At 30.5% G+C, this 19,305-nt stretch overlaps 1 protein-coding gene across 2 annotated transcripts in view; it reads left to right on the top strand.

Annotated features, from left to right (window-relative positions):
• The window catches only part of LOC118199227 (nuclear envelope integral membrane protein-like), a 94,508-nt gene that overhangs the window by 54,898 nt on the left and 20,305 nt on the right, over window positions 1-19,305 (top strand). For both annotated transcript variants that reach the window (XM_035371028.2, XM_035371029.2), the window contains 2 exons: window positions 8,760-8,975; window positions 13,803-13,927. In XM_035371028.2, the coding sequence (XP_035226919.1) occupies window positions 8,760-8,975; window positions 13,803-13,927 (341 nt within the window). The remainder of the gene's footprint in view (window positions 1-8,759; window positions 8,976-13,802; window positions 13,928-19,305) is intronic.

Below are 19,305 nucleotides of genomic sequence, written 5' to 3'. Positions count from 1 at the left end.
TATATCTTAAATTTTATTAAGTTTCTTAAGTGGAAAAGTAAACAAAATTATCAAACAAAGTATACCAAGAATAATTAAGAATAAATGTCCTCTGGGATTTATTGAATAATTAAGTGAATTTGCTACACAATACAAGTAATACCATAATTAATTTACCTCTTAGCGTAGCCAAAGTACATTACGCGAATAGACTGGAATTTTCTTGAAACACACCTGGAAAACCTGGAAAAGTCAGGGAATTTCATTCTCCTGTTTGAGTGGCAACCCTGTTTAAATTTATACAACCATAGTCTAAGAAACCAGTCGTTTTTCACTTTAATCTGCAATGATATCGTTTTTCTCTTTTCTGTTAACCACAAGCTCAATTGATGGTATCTGCTGGTGTACACGTCTAAGTGTTTTCTCTTTGAACACCTAAATTCTTTGAAGTATCCTGAAAGTATATTCAAAAGCGTCCAACTTTTTTAAACTTCTTGGTATGTCTGACAGCCAAATTTCCCTGCAAATTTTTGCTTACTTTTCTCCCTAATTTTCTTCTTTCCTTCTACAGTTATTTTCAGTGCTCACACAAAAAAATTAAGATTTTTCCGATTGCTTTAAAATGTGTTTAAATTTTGCATTCTTGTTAATTTTTTAAAATATTAATTACATGAATTGCATTTCAGCTGAAGACACCTTTTCATTTTCTAGTCATTTTAATTATAAATAAAGTTTAAAGTGAAGTCCAAAGGACAAATATTTTAATTAAAAATTTTGCTAAATGACAAAGAAATAAAACAGTCCAGCAGTGTTTATTCTGTAACCACCGAGAGACCCGATTCTTATATCGACTGAAACAATCTAAATCATATTAAAGATCATGTTTTTTTATACAATCTATAACGCGAGAGAAAAATTAGCTTCTTAAAACATTCTTTCTAAGAGGATTAATATAAAAGATTATATTATATGTATTTTTAAAGCAGGAACTTGAACCCTACTGTCAAACTTTTAAAGTTTAATTTGCATGGTGGTTATAATTAAAGTTCCACTTTGAAATGGTCATAAAAGGAAAACTACCCGACCAAATGTTATCAGACTTGGGAATCATGTAAAGGAGGTTATGGGAATTTATTTTCCACGGGTAAAATAGAGTTCAAAAACTCACCACTAGGAGTAAATTGGCACTGTATGCAATATTGTTAAATGAAATAAGACATGAAAACATCTGTTTAAAATGTGTTTAATAGTTTCCGAAACGTGTTACAAAGCATGTTCAATGTAGTGTCCAGCATTTTCCGAAAGCAAGTTAAATCCTGTTACTGCATTCTCAACAGCAGCTCTTAGAATATCAGGAGGAATGTTACGGACATGTCGGTATATCACATTTTTCATTTCTGCCAAATTCTTTAGATTATCACCATAAACAGTGCTTTTGAGATAACCCCATAACTAAAAGTAACAGAGGTTGAGGTCTGGTGGGAAGAGAAGAAGTGTTGGCCTATAAGACGTTCATTCGTGAAATGTTGCCTAAGTAACTGTGCGACACATTTGAGGTGAGGCCCAGCCCTGCATAAAATCGTAATATCTAAAATGCCACGTTACTGCAGTTCATGTATCACAAAACATTTTAACATTGACTCAACAAGTGATTTTAACAAGTGAGCTGCAATCACAGTGGTCCAGCTGTCGACTGCTCTTCAGAGAAAAATGGTTCAGTTATAAAACTAGCTGTCATTCAACACCAAACGGTGTGGAATGACTGCTATGCAATTGAATACAGTAGAAGAATGCAATGGAACTAGATAGATAACATAAGGGATTTCTTTGGCCCAAATCGATTAAAAGCATTTTCAATCAGTATCTTCATGTTTTAGGGCCAAATTCAGGGTTCAAAATTACTAATTAACGATCTGTAAGAAAAGGATTTCCAGATTGTATGCACTTGTGCGAGTGATTTGCGATCTCACATTTTGTAATCGCTAATTCGTGTTTTCACAGACGAATTTCTCACTTTCACGGATGGCGCACTCAACTTTTATCGAATTTAACGCATTTAAATGGTAATTTGCTTACTTGAAAGTTTCTTAAGGGTATACAACATATTAAAGCCGTGTAACAAAAGTTTAAGTTAGATTCTAACCCATATTTCGTTTAATAATATTGCATACAGCGCCATTTCCCCCCTGGTGGTGAGGTTTCAAACTTCCTTTTTTTTGCGAAAATAAATTCCCATGACCTCCTTTACACGATTACCAAGTTTGATAATATTTGATCCAGTAGTTTTCCTTTTATGACCGTTTCAAAGTGAAACTTTAATTATAACCACCCTGTATATTATTAAATTTTAATTTGAAACTATGCGTTATATGTATACCATGTGTAAGATTTTCGCTTTTATGGAAAAAATAAGGAATGGAAGCAAGTATACTTAGAATAGTGGACCAAAACTGAAAAAATTTTCCCTACCTCCGAAAATAAAATATTGAAACTTCGACCATGAATTTATTGGGTTATTGAAATATTCACTTTGACTTATCTTCTAGGTCCTAGTTCCGACAACAATTCTGTCAAAAATTCCGAATTACTTAAGCTGAAGTAAAAGATTTAATACATATTCACAGTATGTTAATAAAGTAATCAGAGTGTAATAAAAATAGATTATAGAATTTACGCTGATGCAACTTTTTATCTGACTGCACAACATGTAATGGACTTGTAGAGATCTGTTTTTGACATGCCTCTAAAAGTAGATGTCATACTTCTTTTGTCTCTTGAATGTCAAAAAACTTTCCTTTGAGAGGCAACTTTAGTTTTGGGGAAAGAAAAAAAAAAAAAAATCACAAAAAGACAAATTTGAAGAACATGCAGGACTATTGAGTACACATAACTTATTTTTGGAACACAAGCGGTTCTCTGACTGGTTATTGAATAATGAAAATATACATTGCCATGCAATACGAAACATTTGGAATACATTTTCTGACTGAAAACGTAAGATTAAAAGTCATCTGCTTAATTCACAAGTCAACTACTCGGGCAATTGCAGAATCGTTTTGATCCTGAGCTTGTAAGACAAACCTAATATCACTGGATTTAAACACTTCTTTAATCTTCTGAGAATGTTCCTTGAATATTAAGTGAATACAATTATTGCAAAAGAAAATGAATATTCATTTGCACTACGGCTTGGTAGTTTACTAACGAGTTAACAAAACCTAAATTCTGCTTTTTGTGTCTAAGAATACAACAATATTTTAAATATTTACAAATAAAATATTAAACTGGAGATTTAATTGGAGCCTCACCAGTTGCCTAACATTTGAAGATTGTTAAATACTAATTGTTTGTTGCGAATTCTAACCCAGGCTGCATGGTTGGTTTTCGTAGTTTTCTAGGTTCTCTTTACAAAGGTTCTCTATGAAAGCATCTTAATCAAATAGCTCCCGTGTTCTTTCTATGTTCAAATAACCAACTAACCTAGTTTAAGCAAGATTTCCAAGTGAAGTTACTAGCAAAACCCAAATACTCATTAAAATTCATGTAGCTTGCCAATCGAGAGTAACATGAAAGATACGGTGCCAATAATTAAATTGCTGTTATGGTACGCTGTTTCTAAACTTAGATTGTCATTCCTTAATTAAATATAATTGATTTGTAACTTCTACTAGAGCTGACGGTAAGAACTGAAGTGTAAATAAATAATATCGTGGGCAATCTTGATTAATATAAAATTTAAAATATTTGCATTCAGACAGAATGTTTTTTGAAATATTTGCAATTACTTTATAAGGAGGATTTGTTAATAACCATAATAATTACTTATTATATTACTGATGATTAGGATTCAGTTCTTGACAATTACATTCTAAATTAGAATTTTAAGGATATAATGAAAATACGCTAGGCACAAAAATACATTTTAGGATAAAAAATGAGTTGGTTTTTTATTCAGTCTGTAGAGGGTTGTATGTTTATATCATAATTTGACTTTTATAAAAATGATTATTCTAAATTTTATGTTTCTATAAAAATATACTGTGCTTTAAAAATGTAGATGATAGTATCAGCCGCTCTTTCAGCCACTTCATAAGCAACAGTTTGTTTAGAAATAAATTATGCAGTTAATGTCATAAAATTCAAATAAACATCAAACGAAAATTCCCAGTTTTAGACAATTCGATTTAAAAGAAGTTAAAGTAAAGTAGCAGACGATAAAAGGCCGAAGGTAAAAATTTACTCTTATTTTTTTAAAAAAAGGAAAAAAGAGAGAAATTTAAAAAAAATAGTTAAAAATTTGAATAATATCTATAATTTTTAAAAAATAGCTTTTCATATAGTATTAATAACTATTTATTACCAATCATTGAGGGAAAAAATTTCATATAATTAATTCTCCGTAAAATTTTATTTGAAATTTAAGGTTAAAAATAGCTGTGGCAATTCAGTGTAACAAAAATCCATAAACCACATTGGCGTTATTATCTCTCAAAAAAAAAAGGGTGCCAAATTTCAAAACGCGAAAATATGTAAATTCGTGTATATCTTAGAAAATTTTGAATAAAAAAGTCTAATTTTTTGCAGGTATGCTTAGAAATACACCTACTTTAAGGTGATGGTAAAAATTTTATAGGTTATAATTCAAAATTTTTTTCGAAAAATTTATAAAAATTATTTAAAAATAGAAATTTAAAAAATAAAACACAAAAAATTGGTAAATTTTATTTGGAATGAACCTAAATTTCAAAATGTGAAAGTAAAAATCAAAAAAGTTTAATAAAAAAAAGAGATATTAATAAATATTTGCCAAATTGAATTAACATTGAGGAGCTAAAAACTACCCGTACGATTTTTACAAAACTTGGTATTCTGGCATAATTTGAGTTGTAGAATTGAAATGTGGAAAAAAATTGGTATGTTATTTCAGAAAACGTCCGATTTTGTGTCAGAATACCTATGTTAGAATAGTGCTATATATAAATCTAATATATATCCTATAGCGCACTTTTGAGACATGAAAAACACAGTTTGAATTTTGTCAATCGTCCCAGTAGAACAGGAGATATAGTTCTGTCCCCCCCCTTTTTTTTAGCAGTGTGCCTCTGGTAATTTATCTATGGTGAATAACTATGGCTTTCATATTTGGCACTGTTAGCCTGTTTTTGGTGTGAAGGTATAGTTTGAAATTGATGATAATACTAACACCTAAAGTCTGATTTTTGTTCAACATTAAAAAGAAAATAAGTGGCCCAAAATTTGAATTAAAAGAATTTTAATAAGAATTAAAAGCTGATGTTATAGAAACCTTGATAAGGTTTAGTTTAGAAAATTTGAACATCTAATCACTATTAATAGACCTAATATGATCATTATTAGATATAACGATTCTAATGCTGCACATTGTAAATGTTTAGAAACTAAGAAAATCAGAATTTCAGGTTTCTGACTCTGAGAAAATTGTATCAAAATTCAACTGAAAGACTTCCAAATGTTTTAAACTAATTCTGTAAAATCAAAATCTGGGAAACTGTGATAGAATATTGATGATTGCACACTATTTTACAGTGACTGTATCATTTGAAATTGTCATGCATTTTGTAATCATAAATGACATCTGAAAAGTATAAAAATTATGTAATCAAAAGAAAATCACATATATAATATCACTATTTACAGTAATTCTGTATCATCAAAGAAAATTGACTTTTCAATTCACTCTTTTTTGAATTTCAATTGTAAATTAATTTTTGATACTATTGCTTATTGGATTGCTTTTATCAGAGCAAGTAGTTTCATTTAACAAACATACCATCTGTTGCATATTATAAATTTAAGACAGTTTTCCGTTAAGATTGATGGTAAAATTATTTTTGCTTTGGCTTTCATTATTATTGTTTTTTTTTTTTTTTTTTAACCTCCTCAGACCCGAGACAAAAATAAAAGCTTGATATTTTGTAAGAGGTATTTAAATAGTTGTTTCGATCACTTTGATGTAGAAAAGTGCAATAAAATTTTTTTTTTTAGTTAATGAAAGCTAGGGGGGATGTATCACATGTGATACATCAGGAACAAGTCACTACAATCAGAATTTTCTTAAGTATTAAGCAAGATTGAAGTAATTAATTTAATCTTAGTCTTTAATCACACAATACATACAATTCATAAATTCAACACGAAAATTAAGTTTTATTGGAGTTGTAGGTACATATTATTATTATTTATATTCGTGAAATGCCTTGAAACAATTTCTACTAGTTGTAAAGCATAGAAAAACCTTGCAGTCTGTACATTGTACATTTTTTAAGGCCGAGCAGTTCTCATTCCTGCACCTACTTCAATGAGTTCTATCCCCAGCCATTTCAGGCATGTGCCTAGCTTCATTGTTACGAGCTGCTTGATGTGGAATGCAAGTTGTAACTCTGCGTTTTGGAGGGGGGTCATCATTTTCATCTTCGGCTAGGGAAGGAGTGGGAGATGGCTTCTTCAGTAAGCCGTGGATGAGTGTATTTGCAATACTGAGTCTAAACGCAAAATAGTCCAGAATGTTCTTCTTCGGTTCCTCTAATTCTGTCATAGTATTTCTCCTGAAAATCAAATGAAACTGGATTGAACTTATCTGTATGTATTCCCATTGATTTGGAGCAGAAAAGTCAAAAGTTACATCCTGATCTTCATCAACATCATTCACCTCACATCCATTATCTCTTTGATAATCATCTTCATCTGACAGTGAACTCAAATCAGAATCATCGCGATTCATCAGCTCTAAAATTTCATCTGGTGTCAAATATTTCACTGAAAAAAAATACTTATTAAATAAACAATTATCAGGAAAAAATGGGTAAAATGGAATGCAAACACCTCAACTAAAGATTTGAATTCAAAAAATACTTCTATCAATCTTCAAATCCCCCCAAAATATAACTAAAAATTAAAACAGACAGACAGACAAAGTAGACATATGTCTTGTTAAAATTGACTTAAAAAGTGTGTTCATAAGTGATTGGGTCCCATTGTATCACAAGTGATACAAACAAATTTCACAAGTCATTATGCTTTAATATATCAGTAAAAATTTCTTTTTTTGCAGTTAACTAGTAAAACATACATATACAAAGAGAAAGCATATTTTAAAAATAGTTTAATATTTGTATATAAATAAGAAAAAAATACTTACTTCGACGACGTGCAGACATTTTGTTTTGATTCAGAGATGCTACTAGAAATCGCTATCATGGACAAGTACTGCCATCTGTTGACTAAACGAGGAAAATATATGAGGTATTTCACTTTGTATCTTATAAGATACAACCGGTCCCAAATTTGTTTTTGCAGCTCAGCCTTCACAAAAAATTATGAAACTTTTGTATCACATGTGATACAAGGGAACCGAGGAGGTTATAGGTTAAAGCAGCAGTGTAACTACTTTCATTAAAGCAGACAAAAAAATTAATTCAGTATTTATTTGGAATAAATCAGATTTTATACCTAATTTTATTAATATTTTGTGTATTTATGTATTATCCTGTCAACCACGAGCGTTGGTTATCATTGAAGCATGAAAGTGGGCTGAGATCCCCACACAGTTATGCCAGTCGGTTCTGCAGAATTCTCAAGAAACTGATGCTTCTGTATATAATAAACAATCAGTATTCGATTCACTTCGTAAAAAGGCTTTTATCAATTTCTACTGTTTTGTTAGGCATTCCAATTTTAGGAGACTCTCTTTAGAATATTTTGAGTATGAATTTCCTGCAGGTAATTTTTCCAATCTATTAGTGTTTCTTGATGATATGACATTCATTAATACACATTTGTTTGATGATAGGATCCCAAAATTTTGAAAATAAAACACAGCTTCTGTTTATAAAAGGTTGGACAGAAGTTTTAATCATTTTTTACAAAATGCAAGGAAAACATACAGCAGTGAACAATAAATTTATAACTTTACAGTAATTCTGTATCATCAAAGAAATTGACTTTTAATTTCAATTGTAAATTAATTTTTGATACTATTGCTTATTGGATTGCTTCTATCAGAGCAAGTAGTTTCATTTAACAAACATACCATCTATTACATATAACAAAACATGACTTACTGAGAATCTATCTCAGTTCATCAAACAAAAGCACAGAAATTATAAGTGTGTTGCTATGTCACACTTACCCATATTTGGCATTAAATCACACTGCTTGACGACAGTATAATGTCAACAGGATAGTACGTAATTACCATATCATTTAACAGAGAACTGTCTAGGCTTATACAATTAAAAAAAAAAAAAAATCTGTGAGGTCTTATTATGTAAAGAATGAAAAATGCATGGATTTACGGAAATGGAGATACATTTTAAAATATAATTTACAATATTGTAAATAAGGGACATAATAACAATAATAATTTTATCAAAAATTCAGGTTTATTCTATATCCCATATTCAGATAATCACAGTAATATTTTATACTATGTATATAGAATGTTCAAAGGTGGAAAACAAAAAGTGTTCATTTTTTTTAATTTAAAAATTGCATATATTATATTAAATTTAGGAATATATTATATTGAATTGAGCCTATGGGAGAAAACTTTATACATGTATGTATAAGCCCTTGTGAGAAGACTTAAGAAGCTTTATTTTAAAAATTGGCCGCTTTATTATTTTAAACCTGATATGCAAAGGAACATTTTCTGTTGTAGCTTTCTGTAGATTTTATAGTAGTATTTTTAGATTAAGACTATTATTTTTATTTACTTTTACTAAAATATTTTGTATTTTCAGAAAAGTGCATCCTACCTTGTACTAGCCTTTGGATGGTCATTTGTTCTCTACATTTTGCAAGTTCTGTGGCGAGATCTTAATAACATTGTTTCAAATTACAAAGACATTATTATGGTGTACTGTTTTGTTGTTGCATTTTTAAGTTTCCTTGTTTGCTACAGGTTTGGTCCAGTGGAAAATATCAGGACCTTTAAAATAATACAGTATTCTATGCAAGTATGTTTGTTATTTGCTTAAGTGCTGTATATAAATCCTTAGTTTATTAATAATGTATTATTTTTCTTTTAAAAAATAATAGCAATCTTTTAAGAACTTATCCACACTGCTGACTGTTAAAATTGCATCACAATGAAGGATGAAGGCAGCATGCAACAAATGGCAAATTTGCATGAAAGGTACTACATACTAGGTTATGCACATGATCAGTATTTTATACATATGCATAAAGCAGGCCATTTGCTTTGTCAATAAATGGGAAGTTTGCTCAGCAGGTTTCTCATTTGGAAATCACATTTGAACATTGGTTGTTTGTGTAAAGGTCATGTTATGCCTCATGGAAGAAAGAGAAATTTCTACCAGCATGGTGGTAGAATTTTATTTGTACCTTTCATTACTGTGATTTATCATTCAGCAATATTGCTGCTCCTGTTAGTCAGGATCCCATGACTGTCATATAAATATAGAATCAATGGGTCCATATAAATACCAAACAGTATCTCAGTAGTCCTGGGCCATTAATGCCCGAGAGAACAGATATGTTGTCTTCTCAACCTTGAGTGATCCTACATCCACATCACATACCTTGAGTCAGGAACTTGCTTATCTGTCAGATGTGTTCCACATAGACTGTGTTACAATGCTTGTAACACAGTGTAGCAACCATTGTTGTGGCATTTCTTTACATTGCAGCAGACATACACGTACCTACAGTGATGGGACAAAGGACAACACTAGACACAGAAGTGGCAACATGTTGTCTTTGCAGACAAGTCATGGTTTTATGTACAGCATCATAATGGAATATGGTGTGAATTCACCAAGGAGAACAAATATTACCAGCTTGCAGTCATTATCATATGGGCCCAGCAATTAGCATGCTAATATGGGGGTGTCATCAACTTTTATTCTTATAACCAGTAATGTGGACATCTTGTTCTCATAGTCGGTATTGTGGATGCCTCTTATTCTCGTAGCCAATAATGTGGACAGCTGCCTTTATGATTCTGGCATATTAATGCTTGTGCCCTATCTTCTAGGCCTGAGTGATATCATCTTTCAATAATATAATGCATGTTGCCATGTAACTGCATGTTGGCCATACTGTCCTGACCTCCCTCAAAACAGTGTTCAACTGTTTGCCTGACCAGCATGTTCTCCAAATCTTTCAACAATTGAGAACATCTGTTCATGGGTTGCCGAGAGACTGTCATGCCACAACTTAGCAGCCACCATGATTGATGAACTCTAGCATAGAGTTAAAACTGCAAAGAATTAAGTACTCATATCTGTCACCGAAGCTCAGTTTGACTAGATTCTCAGCCGAATCACATCTGTTGCTGCCAGAGGGGGCATCTCTATAGATTCTGCATGCTGTGTATCTCCAAACCATCTGCAAATTTAATCATGTTCCCTCCCCCCCATTATACTGTATACATGCAATAAATAAGATTCTGCTGTTTGCATTCCTTTCTGATGAAGCAATGTATTTAACTCAGACTTACAGTGATATCAGTAATATTTGTAGAATGAGTCAAACTATTCTAACCTCTTTAGTTATGTGCATCTTGTTGATATCATTCTAACTGGAATTTAGAGATAAATTTGCATATAAATTATTTTGTTAATAAGAATCAGAAAGTACTCTATATTGAAATTGCAAGAATTTGCAACTTTTGAAGATTATCCATCTGCTTTTTCAGCCATAATTCAAGTGACTGATCTTTGCTTTACTTTTTGCAATTTTATGTAAGGTTGATGTATATTTTAGTATGGATGTTCAGATATATGAGAGACTCAAAAGCAATACTATATCTGCATGATTTTGTGCAGGTTTGAAGGTTTTCTGTAATTTTAAGGCCATTTTTATGTGAAGATTTGTTTATACTTAGCTGCTTTGACTTTTTGTTGAAAAGTGTGGGTGTGCTTTAATATATTTTTGTAACAATGTACTACTTTATTGGTTGTATGTTTATTATTATTTTGATTATATACATATATATATATATATATATTGAATTTAAAAACCCTATATATATATATATATATATATATATATTGGGTTTTCAAATTCGTGATGCTAATTTCAGGTTATATTACATATCATTCTCTATTATGTCATTGCAGATGATGAGATGCATTTATCTGAATTATTTTTTCTGTCTCTTGTAATTAATGTCCAGACAGACAGATATGGCATTATTGGCAATTTTTTAATTAATTTTTTATTTATTTTTTTAATGCTGAAAGGATATTAAGAGTATTAAAATAATAGGACTATTTGTAATAAATTTAGTTGGTGAATCGACAACAGCTTTACTTTACTAATTCAGAAGTCAAACAACAAAAATCAGCGTTATATTTTCACAATTTTCACAGGACTAGTTTCGATGGTTTTACCGAACCACCATCCTCAACTGCAACTGAACAACGGCATGGTTCCGCTACGTAGTCCTCAACGGCATGGTTCCACTATGTAGACGATACTTTTACCCTGTTTGAAGGTAATAAAGATGATCAAGTAACATCAAGCCAATAGTTAATATTTCTAACGTTAGTCTTTCAGAAGAACAAGAGAGAATTCTAAAATATAATTTTAACTTCTCATAAACCTGTAAACCCTCGATCCCAAAGATTTTGGCTCCTATCAAAAAAGCTTTCAAGTTCAGTAAAGTTTCAGATTCACAGAAAGAAATGATTAGGCATCTTATCGCTCATAATGTGAAATTCAATAATAAACCTTTGAAACCAAATCTAACTGCGAGAGAAAGAGCTACAGTGTGCAAAATTCATTCTAACCCTGATATTATCATTTCAAAGGCCAACAAAGGTGGCCAGATAGTCGTCATGGATAAGAACACATACCTCGATGGTGTCACTAAACTCTAAACGAAGGACCATATAATCAGATCTCTAAAGATCCTTCACCTTCGGACTTGTCAAAAATAAAAACTGCGATCAAATCTTCACAAATCATTTCAAGCAACTTAAAACATTCGCTTATCCCATCTGTTGCGAATTGTGCCAGATTATATGCTCTTCCCAAAATTCATAAAAGTGGTATTCCTTTCCGCCCTATTGTATCAAATTTAGGTACTGCCTCGTATCCCTTAGCTAAATATTTAGTTTCTAGATTTTCAACTCTATTAGACAATAACATTTACACCATAAAAAATTCAATAGAGTTTGTAAAAAAGGTTAAAAACATTTCTCCTAGAAATTTACTCATGGTTTCTTTTGATGTAAAATCATTATTCACCAATGTTCCAGTGGAGGGTGCATTAAGATGTCTAGAAACCAGACTTCGACATTCTGGTCACACAACACACATCCAACTTCAGTACTACGGTTTACCGTAAACCATCATCGGTTTGCCTTCCACTACACTTTAAATCATGTCATCTGACTAAACAAAAGTTAGCTTCATTTTATTCCCGTGTTTTCCGTGCTCTTCAAGTTTGCTTCTCCAAACTATCTCTTGATGAAGAACTAAATTATTTAAAAGCAATAGCTATTGACAGGGGCTTTTCACCCAACATTATTAATCAAGCAGTTAAAAAATTCTCATCTCAACACACTAAAAGGCGCACTCTTGTTTTAGGAGATTATAAAAATTCTGTTGTCATTCCCTTCTTTCCATCAATTAGCTATAAAGTTGCACATATTTTGCAGAAATTTAACTTTTGGGTTGTTTATTCTCCCATCAATAAAATTCCGAGTTCCATACTCAAGGACCCCATTCCGGATTTGTATTCCTGGGGTATTTATGGGATTCCTTGCCAGTGTGGTTTAATTTATATTGGCCAAACTAAGAGAGCCTTAAAATTTCGCGTCAAGGAATACGAGGCATATGTTAGAAAAAAGGAAACACAGAAGTCTTCTGTTGCTCAACATTGCTGGTCCGAAAATCACACTTTCAATTTTTCTGCTGCCAAAATTATTCAAAAAACATCTTCCATTGGAGAATTGGATTTTCTGCAGGTATTTCACATTCAAAAAAATCTTTCTGTTCTAGTTAACGATCCTAATTCCAATCCATCTTTGCCTTTGGCCTTTAAAGAAATTATGTTTTAGTTCTGGTTTCACCAACAGATGGCACCACTTGCTTATTCTTGTCCAGGCTTTCTTATCTTATCTAATCATTACCATATTTGACGGCATATAAGATGCACTGACATATAAGACGCACCCTTATTTAGAAGGCCACACACATGTAGATGTAGAAAAAGTTAGGTGTGTCTAGACCTTTATCCGGGCTGAAAATAGCATTCAGTATTGAAAGTTAATCTGTGTCCTTCACGTATAAAACGCAGGTAACTTTTTTGAGACCAAATTTAGGAAAAAAAGTGCGTCTTATATGTCGTCAAATATGGTATTTCCTATCTTGTTCATTTGCAGTTGAGGATGGTGGTTTGGTAAAACCATCAAAGCTAGTCTTGTGAAAATTTAATGCTGATTTTTGTTGTTTGACTTCTGAATTAGTATTTATTCGGCATGTTATTGTGTCTTAGCTTTACTTTAATCGAATTACTTCCAGTGGCCTGTCTCTTGATCTTTTTGTTCAGTTTTGCCACAAAATTTCTACAACTTTTTTTTTTCAAAATGTATATGTAATATTGAAACTCTTACATCAATTATCATGTTTTATTATAAGTAATATTGTAAAATTTGTTGGCAAGTTTTAAATGTTGCTTTTTTAAAAATTGTAAAGCATGTTTTGCATTAAGATATGCAAAGTAAGATTCTGTATCTAAAACTTTTGACGATATTTTGTAGATGAATATTTCAAGTTATCAGATGTCTTGAATGGTTTTATGTTTCTTTCAGGTTATAGCTGTGCTTGTGATATTTTTTAGTTCTGAATACCGTGAAGTATCTACAGCTATAGTATTAATTCTTGTGACTGGAAAGTGGATTCCCATTAAATGGCTTATTAAGTTTCAATATTTGTGGTCAGTAATTTATAAAAGATTTTTTTATTTCTGCTGTATAATATTTAATTCTAAAAAAATATTTTTTAATACTCATAGTATGGCTGTTTAAATCTTTTAATATTATTTATTTATTCTAAGGTAATAAATCTTTATATATTTATTGCTTTGTTTTTCACCTTTAATTAAGTAATTTAAAATTCTGTCATAGTTTTTAAAATATTTATTAAAAGAGCAGTAAATTTTGCAAAGCAATGCAATAACAGAAAATAGATCAACATTTCAAGCAAAGTACTTCATTACTAATTAGTAGGTGACGGGAAGCAGCTTTATTCTCATGAGTTATATTGGCATTGTAAAATCTATTAAATGTACCAGAACATATATCATACCTCTGTTTCTTTCTCTAACTCTGCTTTCCAAAAGTTAAGGATGTGATAAAAATTTTGAATTTCAAGAATGTGTGCTTCAGAATCACTGGATAAAATAACTATGGTTATAGAATGGAATATGCAAAGATATTTCATTCTAGCCTGGAATTTACTCTCTAAAAATATGCAAATTATGCAGTATTATAGACAATTTCTTTGTAAAGCATTTTAGGGGTGTTTTAACTACTGACAGAAAACTGTGGAAAAACAATTCTGGTTAAATTTATTAAAAGCATAGCTGTTTTCTTTGGCATTGCCCATGCTGTAATTTCAAGCTTTGGGAACAATTTCATATGAATGGATCAATTATCTAGAGATAAGTTCCCAATAAGTCAAGGATTATGGTACTTTCTGATGTTGCGTATATGATATGATTTAATTAGCTAAGCACAATCAACGAGTGACTACTTCAGCTAACTGTAATAGTTATTACAATAATTAGAATGTCAGTGTCTGCCACTACTGGTGAGACAAAGATTAAATTTAAAAGGGCTGTGTAAACTGATAGCCATGAGTTTGTGTCCATTTAAAATCAGATGAGTGTAGTTGAAATGGAGCTGGTAACATTAAAATTGAAAAGTAGGTAAATATTCCAACAAAATAAATAGCTTGTGTATTATGCAAAATTTTTATTGAAATCCAATTATAAATGGCCATTCTATGTTATAGTGACTTACTTCTAAGAAATAGGAATTGGCATTTAAATAGATGGTTACTGATCTGCTCATGTGCACCACTGAGGATTAGTGAAATAACACAACAGGTAATAACACAAATAAAATGGTCTAAAAACTTTGCAGTTAAAAAGTCGTAATCAAAAATATTATTGTAAAAAATAAATCATAGCATGCAAATAACATCACAGATATGCGTTTATGAGGCTTTGAAAGTAGTAAATGCATATTCAGATCCGAATTGTATATCCATATTTGTGAGCACAAGAAGGAATGAGGAATATTTTAAATTTTACATTTCATAACTTTGAATTAACTCTTAAATGTTTGTTGAAAAAGTAAGAAGGAAATATAAGCATTTAAAAACTGAAAATGAGTAGAAAATTAATGCAACTTATAGCACTTAATAGAATTTTAAACATAGCATAGTTAACTAATGAAGCTCATTAATAGATTAATCTTTTTTTTATAAAGTTCACTGATAATTTTTCATGACAAATATAGTCTTAAAAAGTTTAGAAAAAGGAAGATTAATAACTGCATGAGGTTACCTGTATAAAAATTGCTTAATTAATTATCAAATTATTTTCTTTCACATTGTTAATCTGATATTCTTATAGTGAAAATTATATCTTGTTTTCTTTCTGTCTATTCTTAAACTGTTGTATTTTCACATACAGTGTACAATCAGTTATTTGGATTTTAAATTGTTAGTTATGGAAAAAGTCAGTTACATAATATTTCAGTAGAGGATTTGGATTTATTGGATTGGGCTGTCTGCTTAAGGGGAGGGATGCCTTCATGGAGTACTTTCTCAGGAACTGGCTCATATCCACATTATACATTACGAAAATCTCATACAGCCTGCTCAGACACTGGTGGCCAGTTCAGCAGGGGAATATTAAAAAAAGCTACTTTGTTTTTACATCAATCATTAGAAGCTTCAAATTTAAAATATCCAGGAAATTTAAACATAGTTTATTTATTTTTTAATTTTAATTTAAATTTTTTTATTTTTTTTTAAATATAATATAGGATTGCAGTGAACCCCTCTCAGAAACACTATATATCTCTAAGATGATGGGTGTTCTGAGAACAGAAATAAAAATAGTTTTTAATCATTATGCAAGATGGCCATATCCACACAAGATAAAAAAGATATGGAATCTTTATTGGTTGCTTTGAAAAGGATTTTTATATTTAATTTTACATTTCGACATTTCTTATAAGCACTTTAAAAAAAGTATTATTTAATTTTGAAGATATATTTTATTCAAAAATTATTTAGTTATTGACTGAACTTTTATAATCTACAGTGTTCCTAAGACGAAGACCTCTTTACGTGACTAGTATAGTTATGAAGCTTTTTTATTAAATCTCATCTCTCTAAGATGTTGTTGTTGTGATTTAACTCTATTATCTGACGGCAACGTGAAAATAAGCTTGCGAAATTAATTGTGACAAGGTGTGCAAGATTGCACCTGTTGTTGGCAAGTCTTGAGCACCATACAGGTGACAATACAATTTTGCTCAGTTTCGCCCCAGTTCTGAAGGAGAGCACCTCAGGGGGACGAGTCCGAGGGCCTCACACCCCTCTTTCCCTATCACCACCCTCTTAAAAAGATTGATGGCTCACCGCATATTTAGAGTGCCTCCATGCCTTCTCTGGGATTAGAACCTGGTTCCTTCGGTACGGTAGTCAGAGGCACTAACAACTATCGCATTTGGGCGGCTTTTTCTAAGATGGCCAGCTACACAAAAACGTAAATCATTTTGAACCATAAATGGCCGTCTTAGAGAGGGTTCACTGAACTTAGTCTTCCCATTTACATATATTTATTTCCTTTATTAAACATTTAATTTTTTTTATTCTGTTATGCAAAAAAAGTTTAATTAGCCCAAAGGGCGTTAAGCCAGAGGGGCGTTAGTCCAGAAGGGCTATTAATTTCATTTTTGCATTTTGCATCAAAAACTTTAAATGTCCGTTTCACTTTATAATTGTTGCTACCAGATATTATAGACCTGTGTTATATTTAAAGAAATTTAATAATGAACAATCTGCATAGATGTATGTATATCTGTTTTTCGTATTGTGATGAAACAATGGTACCTAGAGCCATCAAATTTTGAATAACGTAATTCTCCATTGAATGTGGGCATCTGGAAGCCCTAATTTGGAATTTGTTTTATTATCAGTTTCATATTTTGTCAAACATTAAAGAATTTTTTTATTAACAAACTCAACGATTTCAAAGCAAGAACTTGGCTTAAGTGCAAAGAACATGACATTTAAAAAGTAAAGGTAACACACAAAGCATTAAAAAATGTCCCTTTGGGCATAATATAAAATCTGAAAGCTTTCAAATTTTTTATTTTATTTATTTATTTTCTTATTCTTTCTTAACATGTATTGAATTATTTTGTAGCAACATTCTCTGGAAGTGATCAGTAGTCGGTTTAGGGTGAAAGATCATTTTACATGTTGATATGTAGGTATTTTATCATGTCTGCTATTAAACTACTTATTATCACTTGATTATCACTTAGGAAATGCAGCTTAGATGAGAATCTTTTGAAGGAAACTCACTCATATTAGTAATAAGAACAAAAGTACTGGTTGATGTCTTTTATTTTTTAAAGTTGTGCTTTTTTTTTTTTTTTTTTTTTTTTTTTTGGTATTTCTCAATTTTCAGAATATTTTATATTAAGCTTGCCAGAAATCTGTAACAAAACTGCATTAATCTTTCTGAGTGAAATTTTATTTTGTGGTGACTCTTTGTCCTTGGAATTTTTTAACTAGTAACTTTGAAGAGATTATTAGTCTCTGCAAATTTTTAATTAAAAATATAAAGTAATAAAATAAAAACTTTATTAGATTGCCCTTAAAGCAGACAGTTTTCAAAAACAGCACATGTTTTACATTGACTTTCAATTAATGAAATGTTTCAAGTACAATTGTTTTGTATTTAAATGACCAATTGTTTGAAAAAAGAAAATGCCATTGTCTTTATTTATCATTTTAAATTATTTTATGAGCATATGATTTTGAATGTCAATCATAACTAAAAACTAATATCCAAGTTTACTTCCTGCATGATTATTTTTTAATTAGATCAGAAAGAATCCTTTTCCATTAAAATGAAACAATTTAGTGATTTTATGCACTTAAGTAAAAGAATCTAAGATATTTTGAATGAAGATATGCTTATTTCCATAGTTTACATTTTAAATACAACCAAAAATATCATCCTGTTTTTAATGAACTTTCAATTTTTTTATGCGCGTGTGTGTGTCTGTAATTAACTGTAGTTTTATTTTCTCAGTTCATAATAATAAACAAAGATATACTCTGAATTAGGTGAATCATCACACGATATACTATTAAGTAAATGTAGAATTCTGTTTATAAAACCAGTGAACAATAAGTACACTATTTGCTTACATGATTCCTTTATCTCACCAAACCAGTTGCATAATGAAACGTTTACTTCATATTACATTTCACAGAAAAAAAAAAAAAAAAAGGCTTCTGTTTCTCTTTGTCCCCCCAAAAAAAGCTACAATATTTCTTTATTGGATCTACATGTAATGAAAAGAACAAAATGTTGCTTATAAATATATAACTTTATGAAGTAAATCATTTTTCTCATTTCAGTATGCATTCTTTTTAATATTAATGCAAGGCTTAATTAGCATGTTGGTTGTGATTAAAATTATATAGTTGTATATATTCGGATCACATACTTTTTTGGAGTACTAGAGGACTCAAACTCCCTCTTTCTTTTTTTCTCTTTTTATTAGTGCAACATGGTTAATTTTTATACAAAGGGCTGTGGCGATGATGCACGTGTGGAAGGAAATGTATATAGTCCTTAAACGTTTTGTATATTGTCCTTATTCATTTTAGTAATCCTTATTATATTGTATATTGTCCTTATTATGTTGTATATTGTTCTTAGTCATTTTAGTAGTCCTTATTATATTTTATATTGACTTTAGTCATTTTAGTAATATTCAGGAATCTGTGCTGATTCCATGATGCTATTATTTAAATGCATGTTATATGCTAGTGTGTGCCCACTGAAAATATGTTATATAACTGTATTAATATATATCATCAACATATTGAGCATCTTTTGGATGTAAGAAGTACAATACATCAAATAGTATTGTATGAATTTTTATGATTAGGGGAAAACTATACTTTTATGTGCAATACAATACATGTATAATGAGCATAATTTAGAGATTTTTTATGATAAAGTTCTTTTCATTGTGAAAATATGCAAATATT

Source organism: Stegodyphus dumicola, chromosome 6 (assembly GCF_044657685.1).
Source record: "Stegodyphus dumicola isolate Sdum_Otavi_A_Nest chromosome 6, ASM4465768v1".
NCBI lineage: Eukaryota > Metazoa > Arthropoda > Arachnida > Araneae > Eresidae > Stegodyphus > Stegodyphus dumicola.
Note: the sequence above shows the minus strand (reverse complement) of the source record. Positions and strands in the feature narration are given on the sequence as shown.